Genomic DNA, 18387 nt, shown 5'->3' with positions numbered 1-18387 from the left:
GGCTTGACATCGTCACGGATGATTTGTTTATACTTGTGCCCCGCGTGAGTGTGTGCGTGACGTCATCGTCTGTTTAAGGTCTTCAGCTTTGTCCCGTGTTCCATCCCTGCGACGTTGCATTCTGCCAAAAGCGTCTATTGCGCCAGATAGTGTGTGTGTTCGCCTCAGCCGTGTTTTGCCGCCTGCTGTCTGGTGGTTGCGCTGTTGTCTGACGGCAGTGTATCACTGTCTGCCCACCAGGCGGCCTGGCTGCTGTCAATGCTGGATGCCTTGGACGGCTCAGCCGTCGCCGTCGCCCAGCTGCAGCGGCGCGCGTCGCTGGCAGGGGACTGACACGCCCCCGGACCCAGTGGGCAGCCCGGAGCCTCGACAGCCATGCCCGTACCCGCTCCCCGCGCGCCACCGGCCAACTACTGTGTCTCCCGGGCTGGGATGTCTCGTTAGATAATTATTCGAGAAAACGGGTCGCTCCCTTGTTTTCTCCATATTCACCCATTAATGAGGCCTGCACTGCACGCGAAGCTTGTGTGCCGGCGCAGGTGCTATGTGTTTTTACGTCATCTGTGTGTTTCTATGGGTTTGAATCTATGGGTGCGTGTAGTCGTACGTATACGAGAATCGCGGTCTCTATGTTTCTAGTCCTACAACATAGGTGTCAGTGATAACTAGACGTCATCCGACCGTATCGGCTAGTTTTGTTCCGTTCGCCTAATGAGTTTCGTACGACTGCGCTGTAGCTGGTGAGCTGGCTGGTGCAGTACGTCAGGGCGCCGCCGCCTGTCTGGATGAGGTGGGGGTAGCGTTCAGCAGGGGTGGGCCGTAGCTGCCCCCCCCCCCCCCCCCCACACACACACACCTGGCCCCCCTCCACGACCAATAGTGATGCTCCTCCAATAGTAACCTAGAAGGTGTCTGGCCCCCGACTAGCAATACTGAACTGTGTTGTGCCCTTAACCTGCACTGCCTAGACCCACACGGACGGATGGATCCGTCTGCACGGGACGCTTAAGCCGCTTAATACATGTCACACCAGATCTGCGCGGTCTGTACATAGCGCCGGAGTGACTGGTCGGGGACGTGGGTGTATGAAGCCGCAGCCGAATGTAACGCTTATAACGAGTCATATGCTTTTTCACCCAACATAGTTGTTCGCGCCGCCGTAAACATAACTTCTCCGGCGCAGCGCTCTTGTCCTGGTTTCTCCTCGACAAGCAGCCGCCTAGGCTATCGTTTGTGCCCACTTAAGTACATGTTTGATACACGTGGCTTCTTTTCTTGTGGATGTTGAGTGGTATCGGACATCTGCCGCTAAGTTGGACGTTTGTTAGCATCGGTACAGGCGCCACATCGGACCGGACTCACTATGATAAACTGATCGAGGGGGTTTCACGTCAGTATATTCCTAATAGTATATTGACTAAGCCAGGCGTCCTTAAGCCCTCGGATTCCATACGACGCCCTTGTATTCCCGAAGAAGAATACGACAGTCTGAAGGCATAATGTAGCCAAACTGCATCTGATTTTAAGAAACCTAACCATCCAGGACTCAATTTAGCGCCGACATGCAAGCGCTAGCTAAATGATGGCACATGCACAGTCATGCTCTGGGCCGAAAATGTGTATTAGTGACGCAAAACTGCAGCAGCATTTCCACCGGCATGGGGTGTTTGGGCGTGGAAGGAGGAACCGGAAGTTAATTCTGAGCTTGGATTTGTGTTGCCCGGGCTCAGTCGCTGTGCAGAACGTTTCTTGTATCACGTGATTCTGTTAACCTGCTCACAGCAGGAGGTAAGAATGCCTATGACTTTGTAGATGAGGTTTTGTGGATTACGTGGAGGAGAAATGCTGTTCGTCCTTGGGGACTAAACAAGTTTAAAAGGGAAGAAACATTGTGCTAACCCGCCTTCATCTTGTTGAGGCATTAGTTTGTATCATCATTCCGTCACATGGTCTGTTTGGCGGGAGATCTATCACAAACGGCGCAACTGCGGTGGAGCGGCTCACTCTGGTCAAGAAGACCATCATCGAGAGATGGAAACGCATCCGACATGACCAGCTGATCACACTGCCAGTGAAAGGCTCGGAGTCGGCGACAATGTCAGCAGCCCCCGTTTGGTGAGCTCGTCACACTTGCCTCCCAGCGAGCTCAGGCCACGAGCACGTACCACACTGGGCGCCGCGAAGCAGATCCACAACACCCCGCAGACATTCAGTGCGCACCGCCGTCTTTGTCAGGCACGTGCCGCCCGGTCCTCTCTTCTGACCCTTGGCCCTGTTGCCGTGCCTCTTCATACGTCATTGGATGCCACGATTTCTGGTCCCACGCTTTGAGGCTCACTGGCTTCGGCCGCCTGTCCTCTGCGCGTAAGCTATCGGTGAGCCCGGACCGCTGCTGACGTCCGGCGTGCTGCGAGTCTGGACCTCGGTGTCCTCTGCTCTCCTCCGCTGGCCCCAGCTGAAGTCTGTCCCAGCCGGGGTCCGGGCTGGCAAGCCCGCCTGGATCTTCCCCTCGCAGCAGATCACCGCGCTGCTCGTAGTCGGGCGACCCGGCACGACGCTGGTAACCACCCTGCAGTGCGTACGGCTGGCTGTGGCTGTCGTCAGAGACCCAGTAGATGGAGCCGAGCAGCAGGCCGCTGACCATGAGGGTAGTGAGCGTGGTGAGGCCGGGCGGCGCCACAGCCACGAGAGCCGACAGCGTGTCCATGGTAGGCGCGACACCGCGGAGCTTCTGTACGGGGCACCGCACGGACGGGACTGGGACGGTCCGCTCCTGGTCCGTTCCGAGCCTCACTTTGCAACGGTCAACGAACCGGAACTGGACTGGCCTGCGACCGGAGAGAGCGGCTCAACGGGCGGCCAGCAGCGAGTCTGCACGGCCGTCCGGCGGTCACTGGGCCACGTCTGCTGGCCAGGTACCGGTGCGACAGACACCTCGGCGAGGCGCGGGCCGCCGGTCACTGGGCCACATCTGCTGGGTAGGTACTGGTCCAACAGCGGACATGTCGGCGATGTCACCAGGCCACCTTTGCCGGCTAGGCAGCACTCGGACAGCGGACATCCCGGCCAGGCACGGCCGGTCGTCGCAGCACGTTCGGAAGCAAAGCCCGGTCAAGCTGCCTCAGCTGTCCTGGCCCATCGATGATGTGGTGGCAATGACAGTTCTGGCCTTCTGCCAACTTGACTTTTCGAATGCATGTGCCGAGTGACAGGAAGGCGAGCTTATTACACCTCCCGTGACCGACTTGTTATCGCGTTGCTTGCTGTTAACGGTGCACGAGTCCTGAACAGAAGTGACAGCATCGCAAAGTACGCCAGAATGTGCACGTCTGCATCTGCTTGACATCATCAGAGTGCCCTTGCAGCTCACCACTGCACGTACTGCAGAAGAAATGGGCCTGATTCCACATGACACATTGCTGTGCGCGCTGGCTACCGACCTTGTTTCTGCAGGCAGGGGTGTCAATTTTTGTAAACTATGGGGGGGGGGGGGGGGGCGAAACAAAGGCCCGACAACCTACACCTCCCCATTTTTCTCACCGGATTTAGCCCACTGTATTTGGATTTACGTAACGCATGTTTTTAATCTTTGCATAATGTATAAAAGTACTTAAGCCGTATAGAAATCATGCGGGGTTGGATCCAGAGAGCAGGCACTGGACGCACACATCTCTGATCGGCACGTGAAGGCGCCTTTTCAGAGGCCACCTTAGGGCGCCGATGGCGCCCTTCTTTGGCGGTCATGGGAGGCAGCACGCATTTTGGCTATGAGAGACGGGGACGGGGTTAGCCATTAAGGACTCGGCCATCCCCACATTCCAGAGTTTTTCGCTTTAACCTCACAAATCATTGCGTGTCTTATGGCGCTAGGCATGTGCAGTTTATTGCATCGTTTATTCGCCCAGCTATTACGATTTGTATCTTATGGTGAAAACAATCATTATAAGAGTGGTACGAGACGCCATTACGCAGAAAGATCCAAGAAGAGAGTCTTTGAGATATGATTATCTTTTACCCACGTTTTTTGTGGTACTCCCGCCAAAAACATTGGGGGGCCAAGCCAACAATGAGGGGGGGGGGGCAGAGCCCTCACAAAAGAATACAAATCGACAACCGTGCCTGCGGGCGGGGCGCATGCGGCGCATGCAGTGTGCATTAGGTCTTACGCTTTATTTTGGGGCCAGAAAATCGTAACAAGCATTGCTTGCGGAGTTCAAATATCCCTACAGATTGCACAAACAACTAATTGACGCCCTCTTTACACCATAAGCATGGACTTATACAAGTGTCTGCGCCTCACTAAAACATTTCTGACAGTTGTGGCAAGACGGAACTGCATGGGATGTCTGCGGGGTGTCGGAGGCAGACAGGAGTGAGCGAGTAACTAAAGACTGGAAAGCGTGGGGGATGATGCATACGCAGCATGCTTTCCGTCTAGGAAGTGCACCGCGGTTGCTTCGTGCACCTTAGCTGAGGTTGTTCCCCAGGTCTGTGTCCTCGTTCAGTGAGGCGATAACACAGCTGACGCGTATCACCATCGGGCCAACACGCACTCTCGACTGAACACGCAGCTGCGCGACGCTGTTCCCGACCATGAGGCGGTACCGACCGGCTAATTTTCGAAACGTTTGCTTCGGGGGGTCCGTTTCCATTATCCTTGTGCCGGACACATCCCCACGGTTTCCCTGGCACGACGTTGCACTTTGCACGAGGAATTACCAACAGAGCTTTTGTGTGGTATCCAGGTCCCTGGCACACAACGCATCGGTAGTGGCAGCGGCCCAATCTGTCCCAATCTATTTCATATCTTTTTCCCTGGTGGATTCTAAAGAAAGACGGACCTCCCAAGGCGGGCAAGGCTTAGACCTATCAATGCAAATTTTGAACCTCATATTTTGATCTACGTTGGCGTTCAATCCGCCCGCTTTTGCCTAACAAAAGCTTTGTGGCTTACGTGCATTACCAAAATTCAGGCCAAGGAGGTCCGACAGTTCAGCTAGAGGCTATTAACCCGGCCTCAGAAAGGTTTTTCTGCATAAATTGGCTGCTTCCTGGCTCATGACACCGCCTTTAGCGACCAAGACACATTTTCTACATCAGGTCTAACTTTGTGTTAAGGGGACCATGTGCCGGCTTGGGAGACCGCCGTTATGAGCTAAGAGACCCCTTGATGAACTTGGAGGCCCCGTTTTAACAAGGAGGTTCCTTGGATGAACTAGGAGGTCCCGTTTTAAACTTGGAGACCTATTTCGAACTAGGTCCCCGTCCCCCCCCCCCCCCCCCGGTATGACCTTGGCCCCGTTATGAACTGCAAGGTTCCCGCTATGAGCTAGTGGGGGCACGCTATATACCAGGAGGCCCCCATGTGTACTAAGAGGCTCCCATTATGCGCCATGAGGCCCCATTATGAAGAAGGAGGCCATACACGCAAACATATCACTCTCCATGCGCACTCAAGCAGGGCCTGCAGTGTACCGCGTTCGGCCTCATTTCTAACAAGATACGCATGGAGTGCTAACTTTTGCAGCGCGGTCATCGCAATCCCGCAAGTCAAATTCAACCCGAACCGTTGACATCTTAATTCATAGAGCCCACTCTTCCCAGCTCCGCGGCATGGTTTTACATTCTGGTTGCTGGATGGGTCGTTGGAAACGATTTGACTAGAATCGTGAGTAAGAGAGCGACTTTACTCATCGGCAGTGATTTACATCCGCGTCCGCCCCACGAGAGCTGTAAACGCCTAAACGCAACCTTCTTCAGATTCAGCATTATGCAGCCATTCGAAGAACAAAAGTTTCCAAACGACCCACTCGTTTATTCGTCAGGCATATCGCGTGAACGTTCAAGAGCTTGGCCGTCGCCTTCCACAGCCGCGAAGGCGTCGCGTGGTGAAAATGACAATACGGTGCCAATCATGGTTAAAAAACCAGCAGCACATGCATCTCGTATGGAAATGAAGCAAATGACACAGGACAAGCACCAAGGAAAGCATAGTGATAAAAAAGTCACACCATCTGAATTCGGGGCATGAGGCCATAACCTCCGTGTAGTCCCATAACCACATCACTCTGCGAAAAGGCGTACAAATCCATGAAAATACTTCGAGATCTTCGGTCTACAACGAACAACTGCACAGCAAGCCGATTTCAGACACCACGCAAACGAAGTACAAGAAACGCATCACACTTCAACATCGTAATGGCTAGCCAAAAGGTCCGCCGAGAGCCTGGCGTCGTGCCCAGCCCTGCCAGATCAGCTTTTTGTTGTGGTGACTGCAGCATGGGGTGGGTGATGCGTCGAGCGCCAGCGACACCGACAGAACATGGCTCCGTCCGAAGGCATCGCGCGGAAGTCTCCGCATGGGTGCGGTCATCGTGCTGCCTAAGAAGCGCACGCCCTCCCCCTTCCCCCCCCCCCCCCCCCCCCACGAGAGACGCATAGAGCCGTCATTGTAAACACCCCAAAGCTGTACTGCGCTGATAAGAAGGGGAAGCATACGCGAACCCCAGCGAGCGCGTTCGGACAGCTGGTGTGTGCAGCGCTCTTTGGCCAGCAAGACTGCTGATCGGGCAGCCCGGTCGGTTAATGTCCCCAGGGTAAGCAAGCGTCTCGACAAGGCGGTATTTATTTGCGCCTACTGGTAGCGACACGTTACGAAACGGGGGACAGAGCTTCCTCCCAGCATGTTCGTCGGCGCAAACACGTCCGTTTTAATATCACAGAAAACAGACCACGTCTCCAAACACCTCGTAGAAGAAATATGGATGCATCTCCAGGTCATACAGCGGGATGGCATATCTGAGATCCTGATAGCAAAAGCACAGCGTCGCCGGTGAGGACGAGTGGGGACGTTCGAGGACGCCAGCAGCAGGGGTTCTGAAACACCTTCAAGCCGCATCATGAGTCTCCTTTTCCCACACGCAGCAGAAAAACCAACCTACGTAAGCTGCACGTGCTGAACTGCGTCCGCCACGCCGCCCGAAAGAGCATGTCCTCAAAGATGCTGGTCTCGCAACAGCAGAAACACCCAGATGTGTGACAAGTTACATGGACGGAGAAGGACATCAAATTTGTGATGATACGACAGTACCTTATTGGGAAAATTTGCCACAGGCCCTTCGTTATTATTCCTGTAGTGCGACATCATACTGCAGGACAAGACACGGGTCAAAAGCTTCTACGCACCGTTTCGAAGTTCCTACGCTCCTGCGGCCATTAGCGTATGAATCGCTCTTTCACTCATTCCGTGGGTGATGTGATGTGCTAAGTGAGTCGACACTACCACGAACATCATCTGTTCCAGAAAGCTGGACGCCAGAACAGAAGCATCGGCAGATCCCAGACACACCAGCGGCGGGCCCGAGGCCGGCACCGCCGTAAGGCCATTACAATATGTTCTTATAAAGCTATGACCCCCGAACCTAACTGTCAATACCGGTGGAACCAAGATGTATTCGTAGCAAGAACAGCATACGGTCAGCGTGTGCGCCAGACCTATTGTCTGTTTTGTTTGTGGCCAGGAGTGCGCCATGCCGGGTGCACTGACCTCCCCGCGCAGCGTTCAAAGCGTCCGTTGTCACACTTGTGTGACCACGAGACGTGAAACGCTGCGAAAGAGGTGGGAGTTGCCATTGAGCGCCTGACCAGGGGCGTGACGTGACCGTCACTGTCAACAATGTGCAGGCCATGGCTTGTCCAGTCCTCCAACGCTGAAACTCAATTGATACACTGCTTCTCAGCGCCTTAATAAATGTCTCTAAATGTCGGAGAGCCAATCGATTCGTTAACATTACTGTTCAAATTAATTGTTTCTTATTGCTCCAAGACTTGTGTTCTTTAATGAAAACGAACAAATCACAAGCGGGCAATCTTTCTGCCCCTGACCGCCCTTAGTCGACATCATTTCAGGTATGTGCTCAATCACTCGCAAAATCCCATACGCATATGATCTCTTCAGCTTGTGATTCTGGATACCCTAAACCAGTCCACACCATGCCCCGAGATGTAGTGTGCAAACTCACACAAGCTACGTGAAGCATAACGGCAGGCCAAGTTTCATGAGGGCTAGAGCAAGTGTCCTAAAGGAAAACGCTTGAATCGGCAGTTGGCGGACGCCCGCGCCCGAAAACTCCATCCTGCATTGGAGGAGAGTGCAGCACAGTGGCGTGCGCATGTTCCAAATCCTGAAATTACCACCACCTTCGGGATCGGGCTGCTCACGAGTAATCAAGATTGCACTGCAATAAAAATTGATAACCAATCCAAAATATAAACCTATAACCTACCCTGAACACTATGACTGACTGCTGGCCCGTCGTTGTATCAGTATGATAAGCATCGCATGTGGTTCTCTTCACCAGCAGATTGGCTGCCGGAAAATGTGTCGTTTTTGGTTTACACGTATGCATCAAATTAAGCACTATCATTGATATTCAACATATCGCGAGTCCTGAATAGCGTTAGCACATCCCCTGAACCAAAGGCCGAGGAGATTATAAGCATGTGGGATGATGCGAGTGATGCCTGAAAAAATGTACCTGAAATAATGCTGACCTCATCATAGCCAACGGTTCAAAGCTGGTTTGTGCACTTGTTTAGCATAAATACCATTATTGGCATTTCAAAGATCATTTTTCACTTGGCCTCTCGGTAGACGTCTGATTAGACAACCCGCCAACCGCGTCACTGAAATCAGTGAACCCATACATGCCACCAGATATACATACTTTGGCCCCAGTGCTGTTTACCACAACAGCGCACACGCACTGTCTGTTGTTAACGACTTGTCTGGCACAAGTTTGCCGCTGTAGAGCTTGGAAGTGTGAGGTGGCGGTGGGAGAGACCGATAGGCACCCTTCCATAGCGCCCAGCACACCCACACCAACGGAATCAGCACTCAGTCACAGACTATTGGACCACAGCCCCCAGATCACCAGCGGTGCCTGTCCCATGCCCGTTCCTGACCAGCGGCAGCCTCGTCCCATCCGTTACGCGCTCAGACAGCCTCCTGCGAACCAGGCGGCACGGGGCGAACGGCGGCTCAGATGGCCTCACCCCGTACGGACGGTGGCTAAGGTGATGGGTTGTCCTGGGCCGGGGAGGAGGGGAGGAGGGGGGAGCTGTACGGGCGGCGGCTCCGAACGGGGCATCCGAAGTGGATCCCGGGCCGGGCCCGTACGGACGGTGGCTAAGGTGATGGGTTGTCCTGGGCCGGGGGAGGAAGGGGGAGCTGTACGGGCGGCGGCTCAGAAGGTGGCCTCTCCCGGGCCGGGCCCGCACGGACGGTGGCTCAGACGATGGGCTGTCCTGGGCCGGGGGGGGGGGGGGGAGGGGGGGGGAAGAGCTTGTACGGGCGGCGGCTCAGAAGATGGCCTCTCCCGGGCCGGGAGGCGCCGTGCCGACGGTGACGAGGAGCGCCGGCGCCAGTGTCACCGTCTCGGCGATCACCAGCTGCGGTCGACCAGGCGGCGGCGGCGGCGGCGGCGGCGGCGGCGGCGGCGACTGTGACTGTGACTGTGATCGTGGCTGCAGCTGCGACTGCGGCTGCGACTGTGACTGCGACTGCGACTCCGACTGCGACTGCGATTCCGGCTGCGGCTGCGGCACTGACCGCTGGTGCGGCGGCGGTGGTGGCGGCGGCGCCGACTGCGGCGGCGGCGGTGGCGGTTTGCTACCTGACCCGCCGCCCAACGCCGGGTGGTACGTGCGCTCGTGCGCCGCCATCTGCGCCTCCGTGCGACACGCTTGGCCACACGCCGAGCACTGCAGCTGCGACGCGTGCTGGCGGCGATGGGCGCGCAGCAGCGTCTCGGTGCGGAAGGCGGCGGCGCACACGGCGCACGGGAAGGGCCGCTCGCCTGTGTGGATGCGTTGATGGTCGCGCAGCGACTTGCGCGTTGTCAGTTGTTTGTTGCAGCTCTCGCACGTGTAGCCGATCTGAGGGAGGGCAGCGGGGTCACGCCCGGAACGCAGGGAAACTCCGCAACCACGCGCCGATCGAGGTCCGGCGCTTAACACGCGCTCGGGTCAGGGAGTTGAATCTGACCCCCTCCCCCCAGAGGCTCTTTCCAGAATGATTTCTGAAAGCGAGGCGTAGCAGCGCCAAACATTGCATGGCTGTAGGCGGCTGAAAAACGGATCTTTTAGTGCACAAAATTAGATGTTAAGGCCGCTGACCTATGGCGGGTCAAAGTCAGGTCGTGGCTTTCAGCGAAGGCAATTTCTCGGGAATCGTTCACTCTGATGCGACAACGGGGTGTTAGACGAAGCCAGGCACCCGGGTTTCTTATGCAATGGAACAACTAAATTTATAATTATAATAAACTCCTTTACCTAGGGTCAGGCATAAAAGTCAGGACAAGGTCAAAACTAAATTTATTTTTCACCACGAGCTTGCTGGATCTGGTAGGTTCTGGTGCTCATTTCGATTCGCGCATATTTCATGTCATGGACCGCAATAGCCATGTTCCATGGACCTCCCAAATGTCAGAGGAGGTCACTGACGTAAAAATAACACAGGTCAACATTTTAATTCAGGAGCATATCGCCTAGTGTAATACCTGACGTTTAACCAAATGCCGAAATCGAAGCAAGCTCGTAGGCTTTGGTCCTTGACTTTCGAAAGGTGAAAAGTCACTTACCTTGAATAAAGATCCGTGACCTTTTGGCTATAACAGGTATCTAGGTCCAAGGCGGTTGCATGAGGAAGTCTGGGGCACTTTGGGTACCAATCTGAAGTTTACACTTGTTTGACCTTATTTGATCCAAAGATCACGACCTAGGAATATCACACTTTGACATAAGTGAGTTCACATGTAGGCCAGCCCACCCCGCGAATTTGGTGCCCAGCCCGCTTACTTTCTGAGATATGGCCACCGGGCGCGTGTTAAACGCCTCGCATATGTACAGAAATTCGCCCACACTACCCCTCCCCTACCCCTAAACATCCCCTGCATGATAAAATAGGTGTATGTACATAAAACAACACGTCATCCAGATAACACACGGACGCACACATGCACCCCCAGGGCGCTATCTGACCGGATCGGCCCGGCCCCGGCGCCCCAGCGAGCCTAACCAGCCGCGGCTCACCTTGTCGCCAGTGTGGGTGGCCATGTGCTGCTTCAGCTTGTGGGCGGTGAGGAAGCCCAGCTGGCAGACACAGCACTGGTGCGGCCGGCGGCCCGTGTGCTCGATCTGGTGCACCTGCCGCGCGCCCACGCCCGTCACTGGCCCCATCGCCGTCCGAGCGATACACTAGTCATTGTATGGCGTGTGTTTCTCCTGTGATCATTGGCGCCGCGGCATAGCACCAGAGGAAATTAAGCCAGCAGCCGGGTGCACTTCCATTTCAAGGTTGTGGTGGCCTGGTCTGGAGGCGGCGGGTAACGCCACGGAGGTGCCGTCTGTGACAGACCGTTTTTAAGCACGCTACGCTCAAATCTAGAGGGCCAACACTGACCCGAGCGGATATGACCTGACATCAACGACGCTCTCATCCGCATGGGCATGGACATTATCTGCGGTCATCACAAGGCAGACCCCGCCAGACGGAGCCACCTCTCGGGGCCAGAACGCGCACCGCTGCACACGGTCGGTCGAGGCGTCGGCCCTCACCCACCTTGAGATGGTAGTCGGAGCGGAACTGGCGGCCGCAGGTGGGGCACGGGTATGGCGTCTCTCCCGTATGCACGCGCCGGTGGCACTTGAGGTTGCCCAGCTGGGTGAAACTCTTGCCGCAGTAGTCGCAGATGTGCCGCTTCCGCGACGAGTGGACCTGACGGAGGGGAGGGTCAGCCTACGCAGGACAGCACACATGGATGCCTGGTGGCGCCCTCGATGTACACACTGGACACTGACGATTGGCGGAGCGATCAACACGAGCCATGCAAACCATCACAGCAACTTTTTAGAAACTCACACAATTTAGAGACTTTTTACACAATTTAGAGACAATTTTAGAGACTAACAGTCTCTAAAATCTCAGCTGGCATAGCTCATAACCACGGGAGCACGGCCAGCTCACTGCCTGCAACAGCCGGCCCCGTGTTCGGCCGTGCCCAACAACCACGCCTCAGCACGGCGGCCGTGCCGTCGGCAGCGGTCATCACCTGTTTGTGAATCTGCAGCGACGAGTGCTGGGTGAACCGCTTGTGGCAGTCGGTGCACTCGTAGGGCCGCTCGCCCGTGTGCGTGCGCCGGTGCACGTTCAGACTGTCGTTGGACTTGAAGCCGGTGCCGCAAACCTACCCGGCATGGGGGGGGGGGGGGGGCGTTACGGTGCGGCTCACTCAGAACTGCGCGCCCCCCAGCCATCTTACACCAGCAATACACGTGTGTTGTGTCGTACACAGCGTTTAACGAACGCCACTGAATGTGCTATGCCTATGAGCCGAAGCGTACGTACATTCACGTCGCATGGATCCGAAAAGAGGTAAATCAGTTTCACGTTTCATTAAAGCAAGTCTTTCTTAAAGAATAAGACATTCATGGCATACGTATGCCGTTGCAGACAACGAAAGGTATGCATGCGGTACGATGTCTATCATTTCAATATGGTGACACATCATCATTCATCATATGTCGTAGCATTTTATGATACCACAGTGCAGCATCATGAAACACAACACTATTTTATCACTTCCACACCACACCATTATCACTTCTCATCAATAGGGCAACACAGAGTAATGCAACGTACTACAGAAGTCTAACGGAGGGATTGAAACGAGGCACTAGTGTCACCGATCGAATGAGCATTCTGACTATCGTCGTCATCTAGTATGTTGGTATGCAGACAACGCTACGGTCAGTTACCACGGCGGGTGGTCCAGCCGCCATCAGGAGTTGTGGAGCCCTGGGAAGGACCCTGCCATCTGATTATCTGATGTGATCTGATCACTACTGGTCACCTCCTAAATATATTGGGGATGAAGTCCTTATCAGAACACAACCCGCCGACGGCCGGAGAGGCGCCTGGCAGAAGCGTGTACATCTGCACATGAGACGAGGCCGACAGCCCGCATCAGTGACGTTTCAGATATCCGTATCAGTGACGCTATATACAATGACGTCACTGCGGTTCAATCAAGTAGGGCCTATTCCGTAACCTGCCAATGGTGTGCTCAGCTGTATTCGATGCGAATCCGTATAGTTCGGACACCTCAGCCAGCGCCAGCAGCATCTGCTGCGTGTTGATACCCATCTCGCTAAAGGCCGACACAGTGGCGGCGAGACCCACACTCTCGCAGGTGGCCGGGAGGGGACATATCCATCCGGCCGGGGACTGCGGGAGCGACACACCCGCGTGCTCGGGCCGGCCGGGGAGCAGGCGAGACCCACCTCGCAGGTGAAGGGCCGCTCGCCAGTGTGCCGCCGCTCGTGGATGACTAGGTTGCTGGGCCGGTAGCAGCGGTAGTCGCAGTAGCCGCACTTAAGCAGCTTGATCATGCCCAAGTGGCGGCGCACGTGCTTCCGCACCTCCTTCCGGTCCTGGTGCAGAAATAAATACTTTCTTTCGCAAGCCCCTCGCAATCGCGTTACGCGTACGCAGAACAGAACGCCATTAGTGAACAAGTCGGTGCGCTTTGGATTTTACAGCAACACAAGTCTGCCACATCTCTCACAAGCTACAAACTCACGTTACTTCTTAAAGGGATTGCTCCACATTTGTACGGGGTTGCCAAATGCTATTTCCGCAGCTCTATTGACTAAGACGGAAATGAGCCTGGCAATCCATAAGAATAGCGCGATAACCAAGAATGCACATGCACGTAAAAAAACATGACATCACGGACAAATATACAAAATAAATGCCAAAAGGGCTTAAACACGCGCCCACAACGACCTTCGGTTTATCTCACACGCATAAATTAACAAGCCACCTCTCGGCGAATTGAAGCACTACAAGTGAGTCAGCCCGTTCACTGCAGTGGTCATTCGGACGCGACCAGTCTGGCAGCCAAGCTGACGACACAACTAGGTCACGTGACGCAATCAGCATTGCGTTGTATAGAACAGTGTTTTGTGCTTAGAAGCACACCAGCAGTTGTAAGTGGGGTTTCCACGTTATATCTGATGCTTGCCTATCTCCAAACGCGGAACATTCCTTCAGCAGCACGATAAGTGACCAGGATGGTGCACTCTCGACTGCCGTGCCGGAGCTCCCAGCACCGTGCAGACCCGGGCAGAGCCGCTCCGTGTCACGCGGATCATAGCACGCGGCCCACCTTGATCTTGGACAGACAGACGATGCACTGGAAGCGCTCGGCGCCACCGTCGTCCGGGTCGACCACTTTACGGTAGTGTTTGTCCACCTCAGTCCAGTCCGTGCGCGTCTTGGCCCGGCTGGTCGGCGGCTGCAGGCGGCCAGACATGGAGTTTACCGTTATCGTCACAGTTCACGGCACGGGTGAACGATGCCGCTCTTGGCAACAGATTGACTGGGGTCATCGAACGCTATGCATCACTCACTGAACGTCATGGACTAAAAATGCGCTAAGTTGACTGGATGACGCACGCCCCGCTGTCGTGCCTGAGCCCCTTATATCAAAATACACAATGCATACTTAGTGCACAAGGTGGTATACGCACAGACACTCCGCATATATATGCATGTGCGTGCGTGCGTGCGTGCGTGCGTGCGTGCGTGCGTGCGTGCATGCGTGCGTGCGCGCGTGTGCGGATGCGTGTGTGTGTGCATGTAATTACACAGCAATAAAATGTATGACCCTGTGCATTCCAGTAAACTCAACACCTTGACGCGATAATATCATTCAAATCCTCCATTCAACTGGCCATGCGGTGTTCAAGGTAAAAAAATACGATTGCTGAGTCGTTCATAGCTAGCGTTCATGAGCACGACTTTCAGAAAACACGACCGTTAATAACTCTCAACAAATGTTGTGCCAGCTCCGCAATATCTTATCACGAATGACTTACGAATAGCGTTGTAGCCGAGTACGTGAGTGCAAGTTAACAATTCTACCCCACGGATAACAGCGCAAGAATACCACGAGAATGGGCCAAGACACGAGCACATAACGATATTTGGCACAGTAAGCACTTGTGCTTGACGTGTTTGCTGTGCTCATGCTTGTGCTTCCCGTGGCACATCTACCATCTATCTCGTCACTACCTCTCGGGTTACTGAAGAACTACAAGTGAGTGCTGTCATGCAAACGTTCCATGACGCAACCAAACAATGACGTATCGAGGAGCACATTTACTAAATAGAAAATTTTGTCTAGGGTCGTTTTTTACACTGAAACGTCCAACAACAGTTATAGGTGAGTTTATTCCATCATACTTGATGCTGGCTTCAATATCTTCAAATGTGGAACATTTCCTTTAACCTCTCGTCTGACTATAATGGGAGCGCTGTTTGTTATCGCGTGTCATCGGTGCCCCAGCGGCCAACCCAGTTCTAACCCGCTGCCGTGCCGCCGTCCCCTCGGCCTTGGACTCGTCCGGCCGAGGCGAGCCCGGGTCATCCGAGTCGGCGACGACAGCCGGCGGCGCCGACGAGGCGTGCGGCAGGCGACGCTCTGATGGGGGCTCGGTCACCAGGTCATCTGCCGCAGAGTGGTCATGCGCTCAGGGGCACGGCGAGGCGGAAGGCAAGAGGCGAGACGCTGAGAGCGAACAAGTGGCTCGGAATCCGGTGAGTCATTGGCTGGAAGTCAAGCGAGTCAATGGTTGGAAGCCGATGGAACCAAAGTTGGTGAACAGGGTGGGCTGTCACCCAAATGAGTCTGTTTGCAGAGTGCAAAATTGGGTTTTCTACGCGTAGCGGAACGCGGAACTACATGCAAGGCACCAAACACGACTATAGATAAGAATATTGTCATACAACGCATATTTAGTCCGAAACCAGCACCCCACCAACCAGATGGCACCACAACCGTTACCATTCCAATCACAATGAGCAATGTCCAAGAGCCACGTAACAAGCGACACCATGACGAGCAGCATGCCATCAACTGAACACACAACTACAAACTTGGTAACCACAGGCGGCTTCCGCTTGCTTCAATGCACAAAGAAGCTATGTAATTGGTCGCGGTAGCTTCGCCACCCGCGACGTCACGATAACTTACTAGCGTGGCGTGACGTTAACTCATCGGCGTGACGTGACGTTAACTCGCTCGCGTAATGTTGCGTTAACTCATTAACAAGGGGTGACAAAAACTCATCAGCATGACGTGGTTTACTGATTAACTTGACGTGACGTGACGTTAACCCATTAACGAGACGCGACGTTCATTCGTTCGCGTAATGTGATGTTTACTCTCCAACGTGACGTTAACTCATTAACGTGAAGTGACGTGACATTAACTCGTTAGCGTGGGGTAGCGTTAACTCGCTAGCGTGGCGTGTCGTTGACTCATTAACGTGACGTGACGTTAGCGTAACTATGTCGAGAATATGAAGTGATGTCAGTTAACATTCGTGAACCATTTAGCACTACTCGCTCAATCGGACACATCGCCCGCATAACGCTGTTCCACGCTCTCAGGACGCAACGCTGTACAACGCTCTCAAGACTACGAACAGATATAATTTGGCTCTCCCCTTACTTCGCCTTGCGAGAGGCCGGCGCCTTAAACCTATGTAAAGCACCGCCCCCTGCCATGTAACATTAGTTTGCGTTTCAATAGTGCAGAGCGCATCTTAATGACCCTTTTCTTCCAAGATTTCAGTGCCTGTGTCAATTGGCAGATCCCTTGCGTGCAGGGACACAGTGTGTTAACAAAGGACTGCGGCGCATGTCGCTACGTCTATTTTGTGGAGCACCAGCGACCACATTGGCCACATAAGCACCCAGGGGCTAACGCGCATCCGAAATTTAAACCCATGCCCCTTCGTGAGAGTCCGACGTGCTAACCACTCGGCCAATACGCCCCGCGCTATATTTATCGCTGCTAGGGCTTTGCGACACGTTTTCGACAATTTGGTATTTCCACAGTTCGTCTTCCCCACATGTCAACATTGTGTCACTGATACCCGCAAAACACACCGCTGTGGTCCGCCGTGGCCCACGCCGATATTAGACGAGCGTGAACTGATGTCGTGGACCGTCACAAACGTTGAACTCGTGGTATACGCGCATTCCCCTGTCATCCATGAAACAGACTGTGCTGTGCGTCTGGTTAAAATGCGTACACAGACGGGCACAGACAGGCAGACGTACGCTAATAATACAGCACCTAAACTGGATCCTTCCAAAGAGTGTGACTGGCATAACAGGAGACAGAGACCAGCTGCAGCAGGCGGCCCTCACCGATATCGGTGATCTCCATCTTCAGCGGTGTCTCCGGGCGTAACGCCGCGTCCGCCGCCGCGGCCGGCTCGGTCTTCACAGGCCCTTCGCCAGTCCGCAGTCGGCGCCGAGCGTTACTCGAAGGCAGTGTGCCTTCCGCGACAGCCGGCGGCGCAGTTACGTCGGCGTCCGCCTTCGACGCCGGTGGTGCGAGCGGGCCGCGCGCGGGCGCCTGCGTCCCAGCGTCAGCGACACGCGACACCTCCGACACGGAGATCTGGCCGCGCGCAATGAACGTCTGCCAAAACTTTTGCTTGAAGTCGGCGCGGATGCGCGAAAGTGCCGTCTCATACTCGTCGACCAGGTTAAGCTGCGCGGCGCAGCCACTGCACACGTACTCAGAGTACCGGCCGAGCTCGGCGGCACGCAAGCTGCTCTGAACGCACTCCAGGATCTTGTCAGCCAGCACGGCACTGCTCGTGTTGGTGAAGGAGCCGTGGATGTTCCAGTAGACATGGTCCAGGCCCTGCACGTTACACACCAGGCAGTAGATGGGGGCGAGCGGCGGCGCCCCGAGCTCCACCGTGCCGGTCTGTAGGCGCGGGCCGCCCGCCAGTGGCTCGACTAGGCCGAGCACAGTGGCACCTGGCGGGGACGGCATCACCACCGCCGGCGTCGGCACCTCAGACGGCATCACCACCGCCGGCGTCGGCACCTCGGACGGCATCACCACCGCCGGCGTCAGCAGTTCAGACGCCATCTCTGCTGGCATAGGTGAGCACAAGGTCGGGACTCAAAGACATTGTAACGTCTCACTCACCATAACTTGGCAGGTGACAATTGCTCTTTAAGCCGAGCACCGAACTTCAATGCGACAGAATGTCCCGAATGATTAACCAATGAATTTAGACTTAGCATGCTTGCCATGTTTAAACTTGGATGGTGTTTAACATGCACAAACAGCACAAGAACCAATGTCCCCCTTTTGATGCACATGAGGCAGAAATCAGATGAGCACTGGTCAGCTGATTTTACACCTACACATATTTTACTCCTTACCCCTATGCTCATTCCACTGTCTGTGTACAAATAAAATGTAACCAAAATAGCAAGCAATAGCAGGCAGA

The 18387-nt window shown here is 54.8% G+C and overlaps 1 protein-coding gene across 1 annotated transcript; it reads right to left on the bottom strand.

Moving 5' to 3' along the window:
- Positions 1 to 8987: 8987 nt before the first annotated feature.
- On the bottom strand, positions 8988 to 18020 carry LOC119107372 (zinc finger protein 79). Its single transcript, XM_037230805.1, has 9 exons — positions 17282 to 18020; positions 15430 to 15572; positions 14229 to 14357; positions 13342 to 13491; positions 12111 to 12245; positions 11621 to 11776; positions 11092 to 11205; positions 9675 to 9936; positions 8988 to 9007 (listed from the first exon to the last, which is right to left on the bottom strand). Exons 1-9 carry the CDS (start codon positions 18018 to 18020, stop codon positions 8988 to 8990), a joined length of 1848 nt encoding a protein of 615 aa, XP_037086700.1.
- Positions 18021 to 18387: the final 367 nt, after the last annotated feature.

Source organism: Pollicipes pollicipes, unplaced genomic scaffold (genome assembly GCF_011947565.3).
Source record: "Pollicipes pollicipes isolate AB1234 unplaced genomic scaffold, Ppol_2.1 Scaffold_6686;HRSCAF=7923_pilon_pilon_pilon, whole genome shotgun sequence".
Lineage (NCBI taxonomy): Eukaryota > Metazoa > Arthropoda > Thecostraca > Pollicipedomorpha > Pollicipedidae > Pollicipes > Pollicipes pollicipes.
This window is presented reverse-complemented; position numbering and strand designations above follow the sequence as displayed.

Coding starts and splice junctions, on each gene's coding strand:
- LOC119107372 (XM_037230805.1), bottom strand. CDS start 18,020: ATGGCGTCTGAACTGCTGACGCCGGCGGTGGTGATGCCGTCCGAGGTG. Junction 12,246..13,341: donor AGCGGCCCTTCACCTGCGAG/GTGGGTCTCGCC, acceptor CATGCCGGGTAG/GTTTGCGGCACCGGCTTCAA. Junction 11,206..11,620: donor GCTCCGACTACCATCTCAAG/GTGGGTGAGGGC, acceptor GGCGCGCGGCAG/GTGCACCAGATCGAGCACAC.